The following is a 25,147-nucleotide window of genomic DNA, read 5'->3' as shown; positions in this document are numbered from 1 at the left end:
CGCTTTGCAATTTTACATGAGCACGCGCGCGTCGTATTTTTTACGACATTCGTTATTTTACCGTTTTAGGCCCGAAAAACTGAATGAATATTGATAATAAATTTGTTAAGAAATAAAATATTAATCTTATTATTGCAAAATACAAATGATATCACATTCAAATGTAAGTAAATTATTTTTAAGTTCTTATGTTAGTGAGATGGAAATGCAATGATGTATTTCATTACAGAAAATTTTTAATTTATTATTTAATAATTATATTTTTAAATCGAAGCTAATTTTAATATTCATCAAAGGTAAGTATAGACAAATACAAAAGGAAAACACCTTGGTAGGAAAAAAAAAAAAGTAATTTTAGCATTATTTACTACTTTTGCAAGGAAATTTACTTCTTACTGGTTACAAAAACGTATTTTAAACTAACTTTAATATTTTTATTTATTTCTAAAAAATAAAAATAAAAGAAAATAAGGAATGGAAATCGCTATTGTTTTCCCATCCAAAGGTTTCCTTGTCTTCCTTTTCTTCATCAGATAGTTCTTGAAGAATGCTAGCAAAATCAGCTGGTTGCACATATTTTTTTGCCATGAAAACCGATATAAAATTTACAGATCCAAATGTATTCAAATTAAAATAATACACGGTAATTAATAACATTAAAATATTTGAGGAAAAAAAATATTTTCCAAATTTTCACCCACAAGCACGCGCGTGTCGTAAACTTTACGAAAAGGCTGCCACGTAGGACAAAAGCCCAGTAAAAAAAAAAAAAAAAAAAAAAAAAAGTCAAATGACTTTCTGTTGGCACATTCCATGATGTGGGGAAAGGTAGAAAGGAGGAATAGAAATGACCTTCAGACGTCTCAGCTTCGATATGCGAAAAATGTGCATTAAAAACTGAATTTTTCGTAAATTTTGCACATACGCTCGTGTTGGAAGGTTAAGAAGTTCGCCAAATGAATTATTCTTGCCGGAAAACTCAAAAAAATATGCCATGATAAATTTGTGAATTTCTCCTTAAATTTCGTTCCAAATTGTACAAAATTTAATATTTGGGCATAATTTGAATCGTAGAATCGAAATATGGGAAAAAAATTGGCATGTTATTTCAGAAAAAGTCCGATTTTATGTCAAAAACCTATGTTAGAACAATTACATATATAAATCTAATATATATCCTAAGTCCCGCTTTCGAGACATGAAACCCACAATTTGAATTTCGTCAATCGGCCCAGTACAACGGGAGATATAGAACTTATTTTTTTTTTTTTTTTTTTTTTTTTTAACCCCGCTTAGTACCATTTGGAGCCCTCGCTATCTATTACAGAGTGGTATAGGTATTCAAGCAAGAAAGTTCAATAGCATCTATATAGACCAAGTAAATATCACCGTGATTGAATACCCACCCATCTTTAAATAATTACGGGCCTTTGATTGCAAAGCTTGCTATATTCCACCAGAATGCAATATGGGAATTGTTCAGTGAATGCATGCTTGTATGAAGCAGCTTGAGATATGCATTATCTTAATAACAGTAACTTATTTGGTTATTGCATCAGATTCTGCAGAAAGCATTTAAAATATATTGTAAAAATGTGTAAATATCTTTAAAATTTGTCAATTTTAAACGGATTTAAGAATATTGTGTTCAAAATTAAGAAGTTGAAGAGAGAATTGGAACTGTCGTAACAAATGAAGTCATATAACCTTTGGTTTTGAAAAGTAAATGCGCTTTTCAATTATATTGTTATATTATTTTTATGGCGTTGCTTCCTGTCTCAGAATTATCTGTTTTTATGGCCGTTTGATACAATTTCTAAATGGAATAAGCTGTGTTTCATTCTTGTATTAGACCAAAATTTAAATCATTTGAAAAAAAAAAAAAAAGTCAACCCAAGGGATGTATTTTACTAGTAGTTGACAAGAGAAAATAAGCTAGAATCTCAGAAACAGTTAAGGATTTTAGGCACCATTTCATGAGTCGCCCAGGCGGTATAGTGGTTAGGGGAGTAAACCGCTGAGTTGGCTTCCGACCCAGGTATAGATTTGCAGAATTGGTTACCAACTCAGCGGGAGTCAACCACTAGCTGCCAGGCCACAGCCCCGGCTGAGCAGACGACATTTATAAAATGCAAAAAAGAAATATACACGTGCATACAAGGCACTTGAAGAAGAATACAACAATGTACAAGGAAATATACATGTGCATACAAGGCACTTGAAGAAGAGTACAATCAAAATATTTGTTTATACATATAGATACCAACTCATATACATATATATACACACTTACATACATATATATTCCGAAACAAATAAAAGTATACATACTCTCACTCATTATTCATATATACATCGATATATATATATGTTATCATGATAGTTAAAGTTTACATGAAGCATGCCAATGAGGTACGCGTGATCCTTAGTATAAATAAGGTACAGAAGATATAAACATGTACAGATACATTACAGCATTCAGATACAGTACGAACTTTATATATAAAATCCTGGCACAGCACAAATACAAAATTACATATTGAACATACATATCACATACTCTGTTGCTAACATATTGAACTAGCTTATATAGACTTTTGCGACTACTATCTTCCAGCGTCAGAAGAGTAATTGCTAGTACAGTAGTCAATTATTGTTTTCAATTTCCGCTGGACAACTCTGTTACTTTGTAGATTCTGGAACCAATTTGGCCAGAATCTGACTCCTGGTTGCTTGAGGCTGTTAAGTGCTGTGTGTGGGCAGGAGAACACAAAATGGTCTGGATGACCCTCCTCCCCACATTCACAGTTACCATTCTCTCTCAAGCCAAAGTGGCAGAGGTATGAAGGGAAGGGCCCGAGCCTATTACGGTACCGAAGGGCCCGGGTTCGAATCCCGGAAATGATATGGTTGTTCATAAGTGTATAGTGTCGTTACGGCATCGCGGCACTCCAAATATGCGGAGAGCCGAAAGTTCTCTCGTGTGGATTGGTGAAAGGGGAGAGAAATGGAAGACCCCCGGATCCCCATCGGGGTAAAAAAAAAGTCCAACCTCTTTTTGGAGTAGGCTCTGGCAACCATTGTTCCATGTAATATGTATGGACAAGACAACAACAACCAACCATTTCATGATCATAATAATTAGGCACTATCTCATGATTTGATTTAAAAATAAATATTTATGTAGGAGGGTTTCACACTTTTCCATCATTTAGATTCATTTTTCCACGATTTCGTCATTATCTAAACTATGCTTTTATTTCTTGCTTTTATAATGCAAAGGCATTTGAGAAATATAAATATAGAATACTGGTACGTACAGATAACAGTAAGAAACTGCTTCCTGTATCCTCAGTTCAAACGATAGGTGTTATGAAGAAGTTTATGTTCCCTTTCCGTTTCAGTTTTGATGTATTTCCTGTTAGAATTTTTACCCTTTTACCTGAATTAATTATTAATTTTTAATTATATATATATATCTTTATATATATTTATATCTCGGCCGATTAAAGTCTTACGAAGATGAGAACGGTATCGATGGATTCGGAGAATTTTTTGGAATCCGAGGATACGCGTCTCGAATTTCAACTCAGCGCCGTTCCGTAGATATTCGATAAAAAAGAATTTGGCAAGTACCCAAATCCCTCTAACAGGGAAACCCAAGAAAGAAAGTGGAAAATGTAGGGAAAACGTAGGGGAAAATTAGTTTTTAATTAAAGTTCCACGAAGACACGAATGGTCAAAATGGCGTGCCTCGGACCTGCGGAATCCAACGGTGTGCTTCGCTAAGCCCGGGAGCCAGCCTTTTCGGAGGAGATGATGTTACCTTACCCTATATATATATATATATATATATATATATATATATATGCGGCTTAAGTGTCTGTTTGTCGCCGATAGTTTATTGGTTGCTTGCGTAACTGTACTAGCCAATGGGGTGAAGTTGCCACGGCACAGGGTTGCCGTTTCAATTGAGACGTAGACAATTTCCTGTAAAACTTGCCTTTGCTATGACCATCAATAAGTCTCAGGGCCAAACGATAAAGCGTGTTGGCATTTTTTTACCTGAGCCTGCGTTTGGACACGGTCAACTTTATGTTGCCTGTTCAAGAATTCGTAAAAGAAATGAAGTAAAATTAAAAATAATAGATGGTCCTCTGCAAGGTGAGCTTAAAAATGATGGAAAGATCTACACAAGAAATGTTGCGTACAAAGAGATCTTTGACATGTGAATTAACATTTCATTATTTAAAACACCTTTATTGATTGATCTGGTGGTGGCTCTTAAGAAATGTACCGCCAGCGGTAAGCAATTAAGGAAGTATAAGGGAGAAACCCCGTCGGGCAGTTAGCAAAGGGGCGTCCTCGCCTCCTGCTCTGGATAATTCAGTTTGAATAAGCAAACACCTTTGCACAAATCATTTTAATTACAATTTATAATATCTAGAACAGCGGTCATTTCGTATGACCGCCGGGCTTTCTAATATATATTTATATATATGCGTGTGTGTGTGCGTAAATATACACATAACTTGCTCTGAAAACGGGAAAGAAAACATTTAATATTTTCCCCCTTTTATCCACAACCAGTTTGGCAAAAGATAAAAGTGTGTACATATTAGAAGAAATTGTTAGAAAATTGTAATTGCTTACAAAGTGAAACGAAAACCGCTTACCGCACCAAAGCAAGCCAATAAATTCCACATATTCTTCGTAATTTACATCCATATAAAAACAAGGAAGGAAACAGAAACATTATTAACAATGTATATAACGTTAAAAATGAAAATAAGCAATTGACAATGAATGAAATTATGCGTATATCTTGTCATGGAGCGGCATAGATACGTGATTCATAGAGCGTCCATCCATTTTGATGAAGAAGCAGTCGAGCCTTATTAAATTCCATATTTATTTAAATTCTCATTTGTGGCCGCAATTCACTTGGCACTCCAATCGTGCCTATTTCCAGAATATTTACAATTTTGCTACTATGGAGATAGAAACGATCATAGCAGCATATATATGATTGCAGCAAAGCGTCTGACCAAGAGCAAAGCACAAACAAATGTGATGCATCAGTTTAGAAGAAAGGGAGGAATCAAAAAAGTTTTGCTTTACAATTTACTTCGATTGGTGAAGAGATATCTGCATTAAAGGTTACCTAAGATCGCATGATTAATTTTAATGACGCAATTTAGACTTATAGCGCTATGTTTAAGACAGAGAGATGAAGTCCCCAAATTAAATGAAAAATAAAAGAGGTTATGGCCAATTAAATTTAAAAGTTTGCTTTCATATTTTTTATCTTATATATATATATATATATATATACACTAAAATGCCTATGCCGCTCCAGATATCCTAGAAACTGCAGCATAAACAGTATATATAATTAAACTGAGAAACCATTTGGTCCGTTTCAAACAGTAGACAAAAAAATTAACAACCTAGCGGTGTTTCTGGAACTGCTAAAAAGAGCAAGAACTAAAATTTATAAATAAAAGTCATTAGAAAATTTTATTTATTAGAGTATTAATAATCGCAATTTTATTATATTTTTTGTCATTTACAGTTTTCTTTAAACTTATTTTACAGCCTCCTTCTGCAAAATACGTTTATTTAAACTTATTTTACAGACTTCTAATTTTATTATCAAATAAGTTTATTATAAAAGTTTATATAAATTTACAGACTCCCACTGTCTATTTCACCAAAAAATTGTCTTTTTGCTTTGTCCCTTATTATTAAGGATTTTTATTAATTATTTTATTAGCATATTATTATTTATTTTATTAAACATTTTATTTTTATCGTTAAGGACTTTATTAAACATAAAAATTATTTTTTTCTAATTAAGCATTTAAAGATTTAATTTTTATACTCACTTTGCACCATAAGGTACGTTGCGCTATTTTGTGTTAAAATACAAATACCTCGCTTTTCCGCGTTTCGTATTATTATGTTAATTTCTGAAATTAAAAGAGTTTTTTTTATTTATTTGTTTAATTTTATTTAAAATAATTTACTGTTAAGAATTTTTATTCCATTATATGGAATGAAAGCTAATAGAATATTCACTGATTTAAAGCAAACGTGCCTCTAGACGTAATTACTTTTCCAAATATTTCCCCATTTTTCAATACTTTACTAAATCGTAATTTATTGTAATATGAAAATGACTCATCTTTTTTACTAACGGCGTCGTTCTTAGTTGTAACTTGATGAATGCTTTGATTTGAATTGGATTTTCTTCAGTATGAATTGTACTTTTAGCCCAAAAGAGCGTTAGCCTGGATGGACTAGTCTCGAAATGGGATTTTGTGTCATCCACTATAAACGGCGAATCACTTTTCAAATTGTTGCCACCAAATACTACGCCCTGTATTATCTTTACCAAAATTAAATGATGAACAATCTGCATGTATATATATATATATGTGTGTGTGTGTGTGTGTGTGTGTAATATATTCAAACTCAGAAACAATGACCAGGAGCAAGAGGAGGAATTTGGATGGTGTAGAAGTGTTGATCCATAATGACTAGGAAATTGGAGGGAAAGGCAGATTAAATCTTCAGTTTTATTTTCAGCAACATGTTGCGGCTACACACAAATCGGCATATTAAATGTGACTATGCCAAAAGGCTTACATTTTTGATAACTTTGTAGCAAGAAAGCAGTCTAGCTAAGCCAAAGCGTGGAAAGCAAGTGCGTTATGTTCAGATGAAATCTTAAGTCGAACTGAGTTAGTTTTGGTTCTCATAGCATTTTGATTGGATAGTTAATATTGCTGTAAATTTATTATTGGCTGCTTGAGTTTTAGTTAAGTTTACAATACCAGAATTACGTAAGAGTCATATGACGTAGATTTTTCTCGAAATGACGCAGTGCAAATACATGTTGCTACTTTTAGAATAGGGAAGGGAAATTAATTTACTCTGCTAATTTAATCTTTTACATATTCTTTATTTTTCTTACACACTCATATATATATGTATATATATTCTTCGCGTTGTGAAAATACGACGGTACCTAGGACCAATAAATTTTGAATAACTTTGTCCCCCACCCGAACGTGTGCACCTGGAAGCCCTGATTTTAAATTTCGAATTTTATATATCCCATTTTATAAAACTTAAATGAATTTTTGATTAACAAACTCGACGATTTGAAAGCGAACAGTGACAACATTGTGCGGAATAAAATATTTCTATCTCCAGCAAACGATACTGTAAATCGGAAATTCTACAGATATGCTGTTTTTAAAGATTTTGTAAATTTGTTGTTGAATTGAAGTTTATGTATGTGCCGTAAGGGCGAAGTTTATCTAATAAATAAAGTTAACGCACAAAACGTTAACAGTAAAAAGACGCTAAAAATGTTTTGTAAGCCATGTTACTAAGAAAACTGAACATTGATATGATGAACTGAGAAGACAAAAAAAAAAAAAAAAAAATAGAGAAACGTGTGCCAACATTTAACACTGCATCGGGAATTCTAAACATTAACTGCTATGCTGCTGTTAAAATTTTCGTAATTTTGCTATTGAATCATATATGCCCTAGGTGCGAAGAAAATGTTGCTTAATAATAAAGCTACCAGGAGTAAGTGCAACAGCAGACTGATAGATTGCAAGCTCAGCGAGAGCGCAAAAAAACTTTTTTTTCCTAATGGCGGGCTCTCAGCCGACATCGGTTTGGCTTTTACTAAGGCCAGAAGTGGTGGTCACTTTATTGTGCAGGCACCTAATAGGTGGGCCACCCTTGCGTCCTATGAAATGACGGACACTTAAGCCATTCCTTCGCCGGAATGCGAACCCGGGCATTTTCGTATCGCAGTCGACTCATCTAACCACTATACCGTCTGAGCGGCAAGCTTCTGGGTCGCAACCGTCTCGGCGGGGGGAAAAAAGAAAAAAGAGAAAGAAAAAAAAAAGAAAATTTTCAGATTTTAAATGAAGTCTAAAGAGTTTTTTTTTTTTTTTTTTTTTTTTCTTAACGTTTTGTGTGTTATCTTTATTTATTAAATGTCATGTTCTTCGCACTTAAACCATAAAATTTAGTTCAATAGCAATGTCGCAAAATAATTTTAAAATGAGCATATCTTTAGAATTTCCGATACACAGTTCCGCGCCCGCTGGAGATAAAAAGATTTTTTCCCCAGCCGTAGAGTGTTGCCATTGCTCGCTTTTAAATCGTTGAGTTTGTTACTCAAAAATTAGTTAAAGTTTTAGAAAATACGAAATCGATAATAAAACAAATTCCAAATTTCAAATTTGGTCTTCCACATGCCCATATTCGTAGGAGGATTATGTCATTCAAAATTTGATGGCTCTATGTACAGTTGTTTTATCACAATGCGAGAAATAGACATACATTTATGCAGATTTTTCATTATTTAATTTCTTCAAATATAATGCAGGACTCTAACATTTGGTGGCAACAGTTGGAAAAGTTATTCGCCGTTTGTAGTAATTCAACGCAAAATCGCAAAATGAAAACAATACTCCTTCAGGGACAAAGCCCCTTTGGACGGGAAAAAAAAATAATAACAAATGCTTTTCGGTGATCGTTAAAATCTAAACTCTTTCACATTTTTAATTTTTTTTCCCTTGAAGTTGTAAAATCTACTTGCTTATTTTCTAAGTGACAACTGTACCTGTAGGAACTACACAGAAAAGAAAGGTTAAAAGTACCCTTTATTAAACTCAATATATAAACCTTTTCTCCTCAAGGAAAAATTTGCATTACTTCACGCGCACTACCAAATTTAAACATTCTGCCACTGACAATTAGGGGAATGAAGGCTTATAGGAAATAACAATAAACTTAAATTAAATTGGTTATTTAAAATAAATATAAATCCCTACAAGGTAAATAATTAAATTAATTCTATATGCATTTCTTGTGTAATCTTTTGTTTCACAATGTTCAGTTTTTGCTTTTTTGAGCAATTCATCCGGATGTAAATCAGAAATCTCTTGGCTGTTCCTCGAAAAAGACGAAAAGGATTGTCAACTAATTATTTATTTTATTTATGTTGTAATTTAACATTTAATTTCGGGGCTGGTGTCCAAGCTTTTGCTTCATTATAGTTGCTCTTTTTTTTTTTTTTTTTTTTTTTTTGTTAGTTCACAATCGTCGCTTCCATTAAAATTCAGTCGCTTTTATAGGCATCAATTACGCAGGAATTTGCACGACTAAGTTTTATTACTTCCTTGTACGAAGTAAAAAGGAAGTATCGTAAAAGTTTCAGGCAGCATATTTCAACGAAAATATCCATTTTGACCGCTATCGAATGCAATTTAAGGATGTTTTTGCGTGATATCTGTACGTAAGGACAGAATAAAATACTCTTTTCCTTCAAAAAAATTATAAAACTGCTTTAAAATTAATTCTGAAGAGAATTTTTCGTGGCGTCTGTACGAACGTATGTACACTGCTAAAAAAAAAAAAAAAAAAAAAAAAAAAGGACAGTGCTATATCTCCCGTTCTACTGGGGCGATTCACGAAATTCAAATTGCGTTCTTCATGCCTCGAAAGCGCGACTTAGGATATATATTAGATTTATATATAGCACTATTCTAACATAGGTATTTTGACACAAAATCGGACGTTTTCTGAAATAACATACCAATATTTTTACATATTTCGATTCTACCACTCAAATTACGCCTAAATATGAAATTTTGTAAAATTTGGAGCGAAATTTATGGAGAAATTCACAAATTCATGTTGGCACTTTTTTGTCAGTTTGCGCCAAGAATACTTCACTTGGCGAACTTCTTAATATATGGCAACCTAGTTTCATTTCCCGTGAGAGGGGAAAAAGTCACCATCGTTCCTTTTTTCCAAATAATATTCTTTATTTTTAATTATGATTTATTATTTTAAGTAATTTTTTCTTTTTCGAATTTCATTTTAATTGTTTAAGTTGCACGTGTTTTTTTTTTTTTTTTTTTTTTCGAATAACTGTTTTAAAAATTTCTATTTACCTATTCGAACTGCGTAAATAAAGGTGCAGCATTTATTTTTTTTCAAATAGTTTTCTTTATATATATTTTTCGTCATACTTATTATTTTAGGTAATTTTTAAATTTTTATACTTTTATTTTAATTGTTTGTGTTGCATTGTCTCCTCAGATATATTGTTTTAAAATTTTCTATTTATTCCTTCGAACTGAGCATTTTAAATATATTTATTAATATCAATTTTCTAGAATTTTATTTTATTTATTTGAACTGCGTTTCTTTCTGAAGAATACTTTGTAACTCAGACTACGATGCGCTTGAAAACTGCATACTATATTAAAAGAGAAAATACAGTAAAGCACAATTTAACACGCCTTTCAATGTTCCGTTCAAAAAAGATATATATAAATAAGAGAGATGTATAACCGACATTTTAACTTAGGATGACTTGCATACACTGCTTTAAACAGTTTTATCATTGTGCCCATTGCTTTACACAATTTTATCCTACATTTGGTTTTTTAAAATGTTATTCATATTTTAGTCAAATATTTTATCTTTGAAATAGCAAGAATCAAATATCATAAGATTGAAAAGTTTTTAAAAAAATACAAATACTAAATTTTACGAAAAAATTTATTTTTCTTCTCTTTTTCTTTAAGCATTCTGAAAGTATATTAAAAAGTATCCAACTTTTCAAAACATTTTGGTATTTCTGACAATCATTTTAAATAAAGTTATCGCCTTCCATTTCACTGGTAGTTCTGTAAAGACGCTGATCACTGGTAGTTCGGTCCGAGGTTCGAATCCCGCAAACGGGCTGGTTGCATGGGTGTTTTCGTGGTTTTCCCGATGTGTAACGTGTATACGAGTCAGTTTCCCTTAGAAAGTCCTCCAAGAAGGCATCCCTCCCTTTAGGCAGATAGCCCTCGTGTGCTTTGCCATAATTAAATAATCCAATCCAATCCTTAATTAAATATATTTAATTTGTAACTTCTACTAGAACTGACGTTAAGAATTGAAGTGCAAATAAATAATATCGTGTGCAATCTTGATTAATATAAAATTAAAAATATTTGCATTCAGACAGAAAGTTTTTTGAAATATTTGCAATTACCTTATAAGAAGGATTTATTAATAACCGTAATAATTACTTATTATATTACTGATGATTAAGATTTAGTTCTTGACAATTACATTCTAAATTAGAATTTTAAGAATTATTAGAATTTTAAATTAGAATAATGAAAATACGCTACGCACAAAAAAATACATTTTAGGATAAAAAAATGAGTTGATTTTTTATGTTTTAAAACTTCTTGAATTCATTTAATAAACATCGTATCCTCGTTGTTAATTGAATTCAGAATGTTGGGTGTCGTTTATATAATTATTCTTACTTGTCCACAGAATCTGCTGACTTATCCAGCGATTAAGTAGCTGCAGATCATTTCTACATAACCATTGAACTTCCATTAATTCAGTTTCTAGTGTGTTGTATGTTTATATCATAATTTGGCTTTTATAAAAATGATTATTCTAAATCTTATGTTTCTATAAAGATATACTGTGCTTTAAAAATATGGATGATAGTACCAGCCGCTCTTTCAGCCATTTTAAAAGCATCAGTTTGTTTAGAAATAAATTGTGCAGTTAATGTCATAAAATTCAAATAAACATCAAACGAAAATTCTCAGTTTTAGACAATTCGATTTAAACGAAGTAAAGTAGCAGACGATAAAACGCCGAAGGTAAAAATTTACTATTATTTAAAAAAAAAAAAAAAAAAAAAAAAAAAAGAGAGAGAGAGAGAGAGAAATTTAAAAAAAATTATATATTAAAAAATTTATTTAAAAAAATAGCTTTTCATATAGTATTAATAAATATTTATTACGCATCATTGAGGGAAAAAATGTCATAATTAATTCTCCGTAAAATTTTACTTGAAATTTAAGGTTAAAAATAGCTGTTTCAATACAGTGTAACAAAAATCCATACACCACATGTGGCGTTATTATCGCTCAAAAAAAAAGATGTCAAATTTCAAAACGCGAAAATATGTAAATTTGTGTATATCTTAGAAAATTTTGAATAAAAAAGTCTAATTTTTTGCAGATATGCTTAAAAATATACCGACTTTAAGATGATGGTAAAACTTTTATAGGTTATAATTCAAAATTTTTTTCGAAAAATTTATAAAAATTATTTAAAAATAGAAATTTAAAAAATAAAACACAAAAAATGGGTAAATGTTATTTGGAATGAACCTAAATTTCGAAATGTGAGAGAAAAATCAAAAAAGGTTAATAAAAAAAGAGATATAAATAAATATTTGCCAAATTCAATTAACATTGAGGAGCTAAAATTTTGAGAGCTAATATTTTAAAAACTACTCGTACGATTTTTACAAAACTTGGTATTCTGACATAATTTGAGTCGTAGAATCGAAATATGTAAAAAAATTGGTATGTTATTTCAGAAAAAGTCCGATTTTGTGTCAAAATACCTATGTTAGAATAGTGCTATATATAAATCTAATAAATATCCTAAGTCGCGCTTTTGAGACATGAAGAACGCAATTTGAATTTCGTGAATCGCCCCAGTAGAACGGGAGATATAGCACTGTCCTTTTTTTTTTTTTTTTTTTTTTTGAGCAGTGTACGTACGTATCTCGCATAACTCAAAAACGAGTAGCCTCAGAACCTTGAAATTTTGTATATAGGACTGCTATAACATGTAGATGTGCACCTCGTATTTTGGTTGCAATCGGCCGCACCAAACGTATATAAATATATTTATATATATATCCACTCTGTTACCCGGCTCAGTGATCTCAGTTTCTTTACTCTTATATGTTTGTAAATTGTACATTTTTTGCTTTAAAAAGTATTGAATTATGTTGTTCTTATCTTCCGGTTAAGGTTTTTATGCCTTCACTAAATCTGTATACAATATTTTTAGGATTATCAACAATTTGAAAGTTGTTCAAGTGCCGCTAAGCCTAACAATTTTTTTTATGGCGGCCATTGCTTGTTTACATTTGAAACAGCAGAGTAGTGAATTTGTTGCCAATCTAGAGAAACGTAGCTTCGCAACAACAAAGATAACGCATTCATTTATTATTGCCAATTAAATCATGCTCAATTCTTTCTGGAATTTTTTCGCCGAAATAAGTTCTTGAAATTTACTTCGTAATTTTTAATATAGATATTTTGAGATTTTATGTATTTTTGCCTTCTCGCGAAGTGAGAACTGAATTAATTAAATGAGAAATACTAAATCGTCTGTGAAAAACTGTTTCTTTTTTGTTTTCTTTGCTTAATTTCTTTTATACATCATTCTAGCTTTATTATAGTGTTTGAATAGAACATGTGGCAACGATTAGATAATTCTATTCTTTAAATGATATAAATTTTGTGCATTATGAGTTATAATATGAACGAAATATATATGTTAACTTTTGTATAATTATTGGATTATATAACAGTTAACTTAGTTTCCGTTATATAATTATTATTTAAGTTAACTGTTATATAATTATTAATACTGTTAAGTGAATCTAGCGCCAGAGTGTCGCTATGGTAAACAAATACTAGAGTAAATTTTAAAGAATGCATTTATTCTATTGTGGTTTATGCGCTGCCGGCTAAGTAGATTTAATTCAATCCAATAAGTTTAAACGAAATGCAAGGAAAAATGCGTATAATTTAATATTCCAATACAAGGAAGTCATGTGGTGTACACATCAGATTTTTTTCTATTATTATTCTCTCAATGATGAACAGATAGATACAAAAAAAAAAAAAAAAATCAGATTAATAAGACTAAATCAATTAAAACTAAATAATATAATTTTTATCTGAACATATATCTCCGTAGCTCTAAAATGATGAAATTTTGAGATTTATTTGTATTTAATCTAAAGGGATTTGAGTCCCGAAGGACTATTACTTTCTGTTTGGCATTTTGCTTCGGACTCCTATAAATGTCGGTTCACTTTTCAAACTGTTGCTACAGAACGTTGGAGTCCTGCATTATATTTGAAGAAATTAAATAATGAAAAATCTACATAATTGTATGTATATTTCTCGCATTGTGATAAAACAACGGTACATAGAGCCATCGAATTTTCAATGACGTAATCCTCCTACGAATATGGGCATGTGGAAGGCCAAATTTGAAGTTTGGAACTTGTTTTATTATCGATTTCATATTTTCTAAAACTTTAACGAATTTTTGAGTAACAAACTCAACGATTTAAAAGCGACCAATAGCAACACTCTACAGCGAGGAGGGGGGGGGGATCTTTTTATCTCCAGCGGGCGCGGAACTGTGTATAGGAAATTCTAAAGATATGCTCATTTTAAAATTATTTTGCCACATTGCTAATGAACTAAATTTTATGGTTTAAGTGCGAAGAACTTAACATTTAATAAATAAAGATAACACACAAAACGTTAAAAAAAACGCCCCTTTGGACGTAATTTAAAATCTGAAACATTTCAGATTTTCATTACTATTCTTTTGTATTTATTACTATTTGTTTTCATTACTATTCTATTTCATTATATTGTACTGATATTTGGTATTCCTTACTATTCTATACTAATTCTATTTGTATTCATTACTATTGTTACGAAATGTCCAGGAACAGTAAGATAGCTTCCCCGCAAAGCAGGTTTAGGGTTGCCATAAAATGTCAAGAGAAGGCAGGGTTGTCACATTTGGGAAGAAATCGCCCATTTGGTGATATTTGGCGACAAAATTGGCGATATGCAATAGACGGATGGAGAAACTTCTGGAACGAATTCTCACTGGTTTAGCCCAGAATGTTTTCGAACATAAGCCAGAAGCTATATAAACTTTGCTGGCGCGCAGAGAGTTAGTCAGTCTGTGCGAAGTCGATCGAGTTGACAGTCGGTCAGCGAGTGCTGAGTGGGTCGTTGAGTGCACTGAAAGAGTCTCTTAGCGTATCGCGGTAATTGCATCGTCAAGAAAGTGTGTAGAGCTCCGAGAACGACTGAACTGAGGAGTCGGGAACTATAGTGTTCTGTCGAGTGCCTCGCAAGTTGTAACGTGGAGAGTCTCGAGAGTACGTGGAGTTCCGAAAACGACGGAGCAGAGTCAGGAGCTGTACTCTAAAGCTTTGCGATGAAGCTGTCTCCACCGTTATAGCCTAATAATCTGGAGGCTGTGTCGCTGATTGTGTCGACCTGTTTATAGTAGCTCTTTGACGACTGTAAACATGATTTTGGAGCTGTCCTGATTAATATTGGCTAAATAAAGTGTGTTTCGATACTTCATCAAATAGTGTTGTCGTTATCGGCTCCAAATCCTCACGAACCCCGTAACAAACGTACTAAAAGAGAGAAAATAGCGCAACAACTGGTGTTAGAAGTGGGATTTGCGAGTGAATGCCAGTGACCCGCCTGCAGAGAAAAGCCATGGTAGAGGAAACGAAGACATTGATGGACTTCTTAGCCGAGATCGAAGCTTGGCGAGAAGAGATGAAAGCCGGTTATGAAGAGATACGGCTGAGATGAAAGCCGCACTGAAAGTGATGAAAGCCAGACTGGAAGAGAAGGAAGCCCGGCCAGAAGAAATAAATGTCCCCCAAAGAAAAGGTGTGAGAGTAACTCCAACAGCTGAAAGTGGAGCTTACAGAAGAAACTAGAGCCATAATAGTCTATGTGAAAATGAGAGAAGTGGCTTCTAAAGAATCAAAGGATGAAGAACTGAAGGAAGTAGCTAACAAACTGCCTTAGAAATATCAAGCAATGATGGGTGAAGCATCTAACGGGAATTAACGAAAACATGAAGAAATAAAAGACGGGAAAGAAGCTTTTGATTCTCAAGTGCCTCAAGTGGAAGAAAGTTAAAATGCGACTGTTAAGTTCGTCGAAACTGATAGTGAAGTTACGAAGTCGCAGACAGTAACTGTTGAACCATCTGAAAGTGCATGTGATGCAGAGATGGGAGAAGCTGATGTGCAGCTTAAGCAGTTCGCTCCAGTATTGCAGGAAAATTCACCCTCTTCCACAAACTCGATGTGTGCCTCATAGTGCAAGTTTTGCACACAAGGTTTGGTTTGGTTTTATTATATTACGGCAAAGCACTCGAGGGCTATCTGCCTTAAGGGAGGGGGATGCCTTTGTGGAGGACGTTCTAAGGGAAACTGGCTCGTATACACGTTACGCATGGGGAAAACCACGATAACGCCCATGCAGCCAGCCCGTTCGCGGGATTCGAACCTCGGACCGAACTACCAGTGTTCAGCGACTTTACCGCTCGGCCGCTGGTGGGCGTTTTGCAGACAAGGACTTGATTCTAAACCTGGATACTTCTGCTTGTAAAGGGACGGATTCTACTCATGACCCTGGTGCAAACATCGGAACTAACTTTCAGGAAATATAGGTAAATAAGCATGTAGCATCTGCTAAAAATACCGAGGTGAACTGTACGCATACTGCGAATGAACCACAGAGTGGTGAACGAACTGTTTTAGATCTTCCTGTGGATAAAAAGTCTGAAAGAACTAAATCTCCACACTGTGATATGCACAACCGGAATACATCTGAGAAATGCAGTGGAAAAATATTTGACCGGGGTTTAACTTAATGAATAGACTGACACTGAAATTCATTCTGAACTTTAACTTGCATAATTTGAAATTGTTATGTGATAACTTGTACCGAGTGTAAATATTTGTTTCTTTAGTTATGTTATTTGTTTGTTTTATTGCCTTTTGTTTGTATCGAATTTGGCTTCTGACCAAGGGTTGTACTGCCCGGGACCTGCAGTCCTTGGGAGGGGGCAATGTTACGAAATGTCCAGGCGCAGTAAGATAGCTTCCCCGCAAAGCAAGTTAGGGTTGCCATAAAATGGCAAGGAAAGGCAGGGTTGTCACATTTGGCGATAAATCGGCCGGTTGGTGATATTTGGCGACAAAATTTGCGATAGCCATAGACGGATGGAGAATCTTCTGGAACGAATTCTTACTGATTCAGAAATCAAACAACAAAAATCAGCGTTATATTTACAAAGTTTTCACAGGACTAGTTTCGATGGTTTTACCGAACCACCATCCCCAGCTGCAAAACCGCAAATGAACAAGATAGGAAATAATGATTAGACAAGACAAGAAAGCCTGGACAAGAATAAGCAAGTGGCGCCATCTGTTCGCAAAACCAGAACTAAAACATAATTTCTTTAAAGGCCGAAGGCAAATTTGGATTGGAATTAGGATCGTTAACTAATTTCTTACTGGTTTAGCTCAGAATGTTCTCGATCATAAGCCAGAAGCTATATAAACCCTGCTGGTGCGTGGAGAGTTAATCAGTCCATGCGAAGTCAATCGAGTTGACAGTCGGTCAGCGAGTGCCGAGTGGGTCGTCGAGTGCACCGAAAGTGTGTCTTAGCGTATTGCGGTAAATGCATCATCGAGAGAGTGTCTTGAGCTTCGGGAACGACTGAACTGAGGAGTCGGGAACTGTAGTGTATTGTCGAGTGCCTCTCCAGTTATAACGTGGAGAGTCTCGAGAGTGCGTATATTTCCGAGAACGGCCGAGCAGAGTCGGGAGCTGTACTCTGATGCTTTGCAGTGAAGCTGTTTCCATCGTTATAGACCCTGATAACCTGGAGGCTGTGTCGCTGATTGTGTCAGCGTGTTTATAGTAGCTCTTCGACGACTGTAAACGTGATTTTGGAGCTGTCCTGATTAATATTGGCTAAATAAAAGTGTGTTTCGATACTTCATCTAGTAGTGTCGTCGTTATTCACTCCAAATCCTCACGAACCCCGTAACGAACGAAAGAGAGAAAATAACGCAACACTATTCTTTTTGAATATTGCATTGATGTTTGTATTCATTTCTAATCTATACTACTTCTATTTGTATTCATTGCTATTCTTTTAAACTGTGATTTAATTACTTTTGTATATTTAACATTAATTTGTTCTTACTTGCTTTTAGAAAATAGATGAACATAAATCTCAGAATTCCAGACATATCTCAAGCATAAAAGAGGAAAGATTTTACTACATAATTTTCGCTAGAAATGAGGTTTAATATTTTAACCGCTCATTTGACAGAACCAGCTCTTTTAACTGCAGTCTTCTGAGTAACCTTTAACAACCGCCTGTATTTTTGTGTTAACTTGTTGGTGATTGTTTTTTATATTATTCCTCAATTTCAAAATTCAATTTTAAATAGAATTTGTTTTTTCCAGAGTACCTGGTCGGAAAAAACGAAGCTGGAGTGTATTCTGCAATGTTCTTCCAATAATAACTGTGGGGCACTTACCTGCTGTGGCCCACTTAATGAGAAATCGAAACAAAATATTCGATTTCGTTGCAACCCTAGTCAAAAGTGCCGAATCCCGAATCCTCCCCAATACGATTTCAGCAGTTTCCCCACTGCACTAGAAACTGCTGTATGATGAAAAATATTGTTTATTAGCTTCAGAGAAGCAGCTATTTGCTCAAATGAATGAATTATTTTGTAAATAAATTTTTATTACTTTTTTTACTCATGTGTATTTTAATCTTACTTTGCAGTTGTTTTTCTCGGGTACATAATCAGATTTTACGAACTGGTTTCAAGGAGATTCAGATTTTTTAGTTTGGGTATAAACTGCTATTAAATGATTTGTTACCTACTATGTAAGATGGCTCTTAGGCATGGTCGGATGGAGCTGTTTGACCGGTGCAATTTACACAAAGATGTAGGCACCTCTGTGCAAGATGGCCGCTGCTCACCAACACACGGAGTACCTGGTCACCTTATGAAGTTTAGTTTAGTCCATGAAGAATGCAACACCAGGAGTCATGTGAAGATCTAAGTGAACAGTCGTAGTCTTGAACAAAGGTGTCGGCACGCTTTTTTGCAACTTGCCCATTGTTAGCTAAAACCAAGGTGTGCTCAGCACCTTTTTGAAATTTCGTTTATACAATGAAGAATTCAACCTTCATCAAGATGCTTCAGAGGAGAAAATCTAAATAAATAGTAGTCTATTATCATAAATGTGTCAACATCCTTATAAAATCATCGGGGTTACGGGACATGAAAATTTTTTTATTGATTTATTTATTGGATTTAATATTTTAGCTTCATTAAATCTTTTTTTCAGACACTTTATTGCTTTTCGTTGCATGAATCCCGCAATTATGATTAATACCATCAGCGCCTTGGGGAAATTCCCCGAAAGTCCCATCCTATACCTGCTGTAAGACTGTAACTAAACAAACATGTCGAATGAGTGTGAATGTTACACAGGTGTGCGCTAATTCATCCCTCATCTATATCATTATAAAAATTCAGTTTTTATTATGATATTTCCTCAAAAATACGATTTTATATCTTCTTGATAAATAGAAATATAACTGGACAAATCCGATATATCTAAGAAACATTTTTCTGAATAACATTGACTACTATAATTTAGATGTAATGCCATTATTCTCTTGAAGAAGAACTGAATTTATCTGTAAAGTCACAGAGAAAACAGTTTAATAAAGTGTAATGTTGCGTGCTCCCAACCTGCACGCAACAATAGTGGTGACTGCTATGAACTGGAAATTACACAGAGTCTTGAGAAGGGTTTAAATCCCTTTTTATTCAACTTAAGAAATTACAGATGCGTGCTCTTGACGCTCACTAACTACGCCGACCCGGCGGTAAAATAAAAATAAGAAACTAAAAATGAATAATAACAAGTGACTACCTACGAGGCTCTCTAAAACGTAACTAACCTAACCGCGTTCTACGATACCGCTGACAATTCAGCAAACTTCTGAATATTACGTTGAAAGATTTAACTATCTACCGAGGCAAGCACACAGACCGAAACGCGTGGTTCTTCAATTTCTAACTAGCCACATGCACGCTCGTGGACCTCCACTAAAATTTACATACTCTGGCATTGGCAATTCCAGGGTAAAGTAAGGCTTGACAGGAAAGATAGTTTAAACTTAAAATAAATGTTAGTTAAAATAAATATAAACCCTACATTTGCCGCTGCCAGAATTTGGTAAACTTGGAAGCAGGTCCTAAAAACGACCTGTTGAAGAGTTTCCACAATTCTGAACTAAAATTTAAGAGTCTCGTTTACATAAAAAAAACTGTTTTCTCACAAAAGGTAGAATAAATTTCTGTAGATACTTATTTAACCCTCTCTTCTTACAGCAACCTTTCCTGGACTTCAGCAATCAATCTGTTCGCTTCCTTCCAGCATCTGGAAGGAATAAGTATCAGTATCTTTCTACATACATTATAATTTACACTTTCTTGACACTGAATAAGTTTTTGTTTTTGATCGATTTATTTTCCTTAGTTACTGCTTAATTCACATTCATTCAAGTATTCAAACATGAATTTAACTTTACCCTGGCTCTCCACCATGTGTGGTGTCAAACGGGAATATTCGTGTTTTAGTATTGCAACACTTTCCCTAACCAGAATGGTTTGTTAGAATTCAACGACCAAATAGACACACCTTACTCGACATTGTAAAACTCGATGAGCTATTTTAACATTCTTAAAATTCAAGTGTAGGTGGAGAACCCTACAAAACACATTCATTCTAAATTCCTCCTCATTCATCTTTAGACATGCAGGCTTTCGCTCTAAAGCATGATTTTATCTACAGTTTAATACTTAAATTTGAATTCATTTCTTTTGAGCATTTACTTTTAGCATCTAAAATTTTATGCTTCTAGACTAAATTCTACTTTTACATAACTTTCAAGTACTTACGTATATTTACAAAATTCTAATCCATATGATTTTTACCATTTGCCATAAAATGAATAAGAGAAAAATAAATTTTTACTTTACGCATTCTTCGCCAAGCTGGCGGCACTGAAACTAAATTTCTTATTAATACAAGAATACGAAGTTATTTTTATCTTTGGCCAAATTTTGGCTTTACCGTAGCAGAATTAGTCTTTCGACCAACAGAAACTGCTTGTTCTTAGATTTTATACTTAAAGAAAATAATACTTTTGCCTTAGCTAAATAAAGTAAAACAAAACTAAGTCTCAACCGAGACAAATTGACTTCCGTCAAAACATAGAACTTCGTATTTACGCATAACATTTCGGAACAAAAGAAAAAAATTTTATAGAAGATTTTAACTTATCTTTGAGTTTTCGATGATTGGAACTCCGACATCCTCTTCTGGCAGAACTGCTCCCACGATATGGAATTCATCGACGTTAGTCGTCTCCTTTGTGTCCTTCGAGTGTCGTCCATGTTGATATTTCTTTTTCGCCCTCTGCATGCTGGCCTCTTGGAGTGGTAGTCGTCGGGTTGCTGTCTTTTCCGTTTTGCCCTTGGACGGCTGGTCTTGGCGTCCTCCGGTCTGGAATCATGCTTGAATTTCTGTTGGTGGTGGTCTTTTCGTTCCTCCTGCTGTCTTTTCGTTCTCGGGAACGGCGGCCTTGTTTGCACCTGACACTCTGGCCCTGGAAGCGTTTTCCTCGATGCAGAATTTCTACTGCGATACGTTGTAAGTAGTGTTTTCCTCTTTACCAAAGCTTCTTTACGCGGCGGCGTTGCTTTCTTGTATTTCTTAAATGCTGGAGTCTGAACGTTTTCATTTCTTCTTTTCGGTACCGTCGCATGACTTGTAGCAGGGCTAGGTTTCTCTTCATTTCTCTGCTTCTTGGGTGGTGGAGCGGGTGACGTTACTTCTGGACCTTCTACTTCTTTTACGCTTGAGTCCTGCAAGAAACTTTTAAGGATTTCAAAATCATTTTGATTATAATATTTTTTCACCTGGTCGGGACTTTCTTTACAGATTTCCCCTCTCTCGTTCTTAAGGTACAATACGACTCCCTTGATTTCCTGAATTACATAGGGGCCTTCAAATTTTGGAGCTAACTTTGCAGTAAAATTGTCTGGGGCACTTGATAAAGAAAATTTCCGCTTCAACACTTTATCCCCAACTTTAAAATCTGCTTCACGGCGTTTTCTATCATAGTATAATTTTTGTCTATTTCTTGCCGTATCCGAGCTTTTAACCCCCTGGTCAATGAGTTTTTGCACATCTTTTTGTTTAAATTCTTGCTCTCTTTGTTGCACAAAGAATAATTTATCTAATGGCGTAATTAACTTCCGTCCTAAAAATAATTCTGCTGGAGTTTTTCCCGTAGTATCATGATGTGCCGTTCTTAAAGCATAAGCTAACACATTTATGTAGCCATCCCAGCGCTTGTGATGTGTGCTAACATAACTTCGAATTATTTTTACAATATTTTTATTAACTCTTTCTGCTGTGTTTGCCTGTGGTCTATACGAAACCATTTTGATATGGCGTATGTTAAGTCAAATGCAAATGTTTTCAAATATTTGGCTAACGAATTGTTTACCGTTATCGCTAATGACTTTTATCGGTGCACCGTATTTTAAAATGTATCTGTGTATCTACGACTGTTTTGGCTGACGCGCGTTTAAGTGGAACAATTTCTGTCTATTTTGTAAAATGATCTACAATTACTAAAAGAAAACGATTTTTATTTAACTCACTCTGGGGGAAAGGACCAAGAAGATCTATGCCTAAAATTTCATTCGGAAATGTAGCGCGAATGCTATTTTTAAGTACCCGGCCGAGCTGTAATTGATATCATTTATTAACTGACATTGATTGCAGGACCTGACACACGCAGTTACTATTTTGTATAATTGCGGGAAATATACCGCCTCACGTACCCTTTTTAAAGTCTTTCTGACCGCTAAATGACCCGCTGTTTTCGCGTCGTGTAATTCCTTCAAAATGCTTAATCGAAGCGAGGCTGGGATGACTGGTTTGTACTCGAGATTTTCGTTTGTTGTTTTCGTATAAAATAATAAATTATCTATTATTTCATAGTTTTCTGCTCTATTTCTTATCGCATCGATATCTGTGTGCTCAAAGCTTTCGGGGTCTTTCAAATATGCATAGACACTTCCAAATTCAGGATCAGCTTTCAATTCAGCAATAATTGTTTCTCTAGTATCTAAAATTTTTGAAGTCAACACAGCGCATTTGAGTTCATTTCCTTCATCGTCCAGTTTTATACGAGAAAGTGCGTCAGCTACATTGTTTTCCTTACCCGATTTATATTTAATTATGAGATTATATTCTTGAAGTTTTAAAGCCCATCTTATTAACCTCGGCGTTAGGTTTTTCCCTGAGTAATGTCTACCAACAGCCGCATGAACCGAAAAGACTGTTACTGGCGCTTTGCCGAAATAAACTCGAAATTTGTGTACAGCCATTAATACGGCTAATGTTTCTCTCTCTGTAGCTGTATAATTCCTTTGTGTAGGGTTCAACGTTTTACTAAAAAATGCCAAAGGATGGCCATTTTGCATGAGAACAGCACGTACAGCATAGTCCGACGCATCTGCTGCAATTTCCAGGTTTTCGTCCCCCTCCGGGAATTTCAGAACAGGGGCATTGATGAGCGCTTCTTTTAACCTTTCAAATGCGGTATTTGCTTCCGCTGTCCACGTCAATTTACTTTTCTTTCTTTTAATTACTAACAAGGATTCAACAATATTAGCAAAATCTTTTATGAATGACCGATAATAAGAACATAACCCAAGGAAAGAAGAAAGTTTCTTGGCGGTGTTGGGAGGTGGGAAATTCTTGATGGCTCTTATTTTTGAATCTTGAGTTTCTATACCCTTTTGCGAAATTTTATAACCCAGATATTTAAGTTCTTTAGTTGCGAACTTGCATTTTGAGACGTTAATTGTAAGACCGGCCTCTTTTAATAATTTAAAAACTCCTTCTAGGTCTTTAATATGTTGTTCCAACGTACTACTCGTTATAATTATATCATCTAGATAGATTAAAGTCGATTTTCCTAGGACAGGCTTTAGAACAATGTCCATAGCTCTCTGGAATGTTGACGGGGCCCCTCACAACCCAAAGGGCATGCGTAAAAATACGTAAGTGCCCGATTTTGTTATAAATGCGGTTTTATGTATGTCTTCGGGTCTCATAGCCCGAAAGTTTGATAGTAGCCAGACGTTAAGTCCAACGTAGTCATGTATCTTGTAGATTTAATCTTTCTAATAATTTCCTCTATAACCGGCAAAGGGTAAACTGGGAATTTAGTAACACTATTAAGTTTCCTGTAATCGATAGCAAACCTCCAAGCCCTTTTATCCGAAGGGGGAAACTCGTTCTTTTTCCTAAATAGTACGACTGGACTCGCGTACTCACTATTTATGGGTGTTATTATTTTATTCTTTAACATTTCGTGAGTATGTTCTTCGATGATTACATCGTTTTGTTTATCATAACGATATGGTTTAGTCCTACAAGGTTTTCCGGCAGTTAACTGTATCTGATGTGTAACTATTTGACAACTACCAGGCTTGTCTGAAAACAAGTTAGAAAAATTACTCACCACTTGCTGGATGACTTGGCTTTCATGGTCATTCAAATGGCTAAGGTCGACTTGCGGTTGTTCCACTGGTTCCAGCACCCTCCGATCCATCTCCAGCACGATAGAACTTTCCTGAAAATTCAGTTTGGCCTTCGCGGCTTTTAAAAACCTAAAATAAGTGGACTTTGCAATTTTTTACTACAAAAATTAATAATTTAAGGCTTTCATTTTGAACCTGTATTTTTAAAGATAGTTTTCTGATACATTGACAAGTTTGGCCCTGTGCTGCTATCATTTCTGTGTTTTTATTTTTAAATAATCGTAACCTATTAAAATTCTTCTTAAAAAATATCACTCATAAAATATCCTTCTGCTCCTGTATCGATGAGGGCTTCTACTGGTACATCGCCAACCAAGACTTGTATAATTGGTAATTGTGAGTTTTTTACGATGACCGTATTTAAGTATCTTCTTGAGGGTTTTTTCAAAACTTCCGGTGTCTGGACCCTCGCGTTTACAGGCCCCTCTACTCGTTTAAAGCTTTCCTTTCAACTTCTGCCTTCTGGGTACGCGGACGGTTGTTTTCAAATTTCCTCTTTGGGTCTTGACCTTCGATGAGTTAGCTTGATAGCTCTTTCCCCCATAAGAGCGGTTTGCATTTCTGGTCTGCTCATTTGAAGATTGCCTTCGGATACTTTGAGAATACGATGCCCCTCTAGCTTTTTCCGCTATTCTGCGATTTTGGAACTTGACCGCCAATTCGAAGATCTCCTGCAATGTGCTTGGGTTTCTAATT

General features: G+C 34.4%; 1 protein-coding gene across 2 annotated transcripts in view; it reads left to right on the top strand.

The window, feature by feature from the left end:
• The window catches only part of LOC118198478 (proton-coupled zinc antiporter SLC30A1-like), a 94,475-nt gene extending 75,976 nt beyond the window's left edge, over nucleotides 1–18,499 (top strand). For both annotated transcript variants that reach the window (XM_085811833.1, XM_085811834.1), the window contains one exon: nucleotides 18,201–18,499. In XM_085811833.1, the coding sequence (XP_085667959.1) occupies nucleotides 18,201–18,410 (210 nt within the window). In that variant the 3' untranslated portion in view covers nucleotides 18,411–18,499. The remainder of the gene's footprint in view (nucleotides 1–18,200) is intronic.
• The last annotated feature ends 6,648 nt before the right edge of the window (nucleotides 18,500–25,147 follow it).

Source organism: Stegodyphus dumicola, chromosome 2, assembly GCF_044657685.1.
Source record: "Stegodyphus dumicola isolate Sdum_Otavi_A_Nest chromosome 2, ASM4465768v1".
NCBI lineage: Eukaryota > Metazoa > Arthropoda > Arachnida > Araneae > Eresidae > Stegodyphus > Stegodyphus dumicola.
The sequence above is the reverse complement of the archived record's forward strand: the minus strand, read 5'-3'. Positions and strand labels throughout refer to the sequence as shown.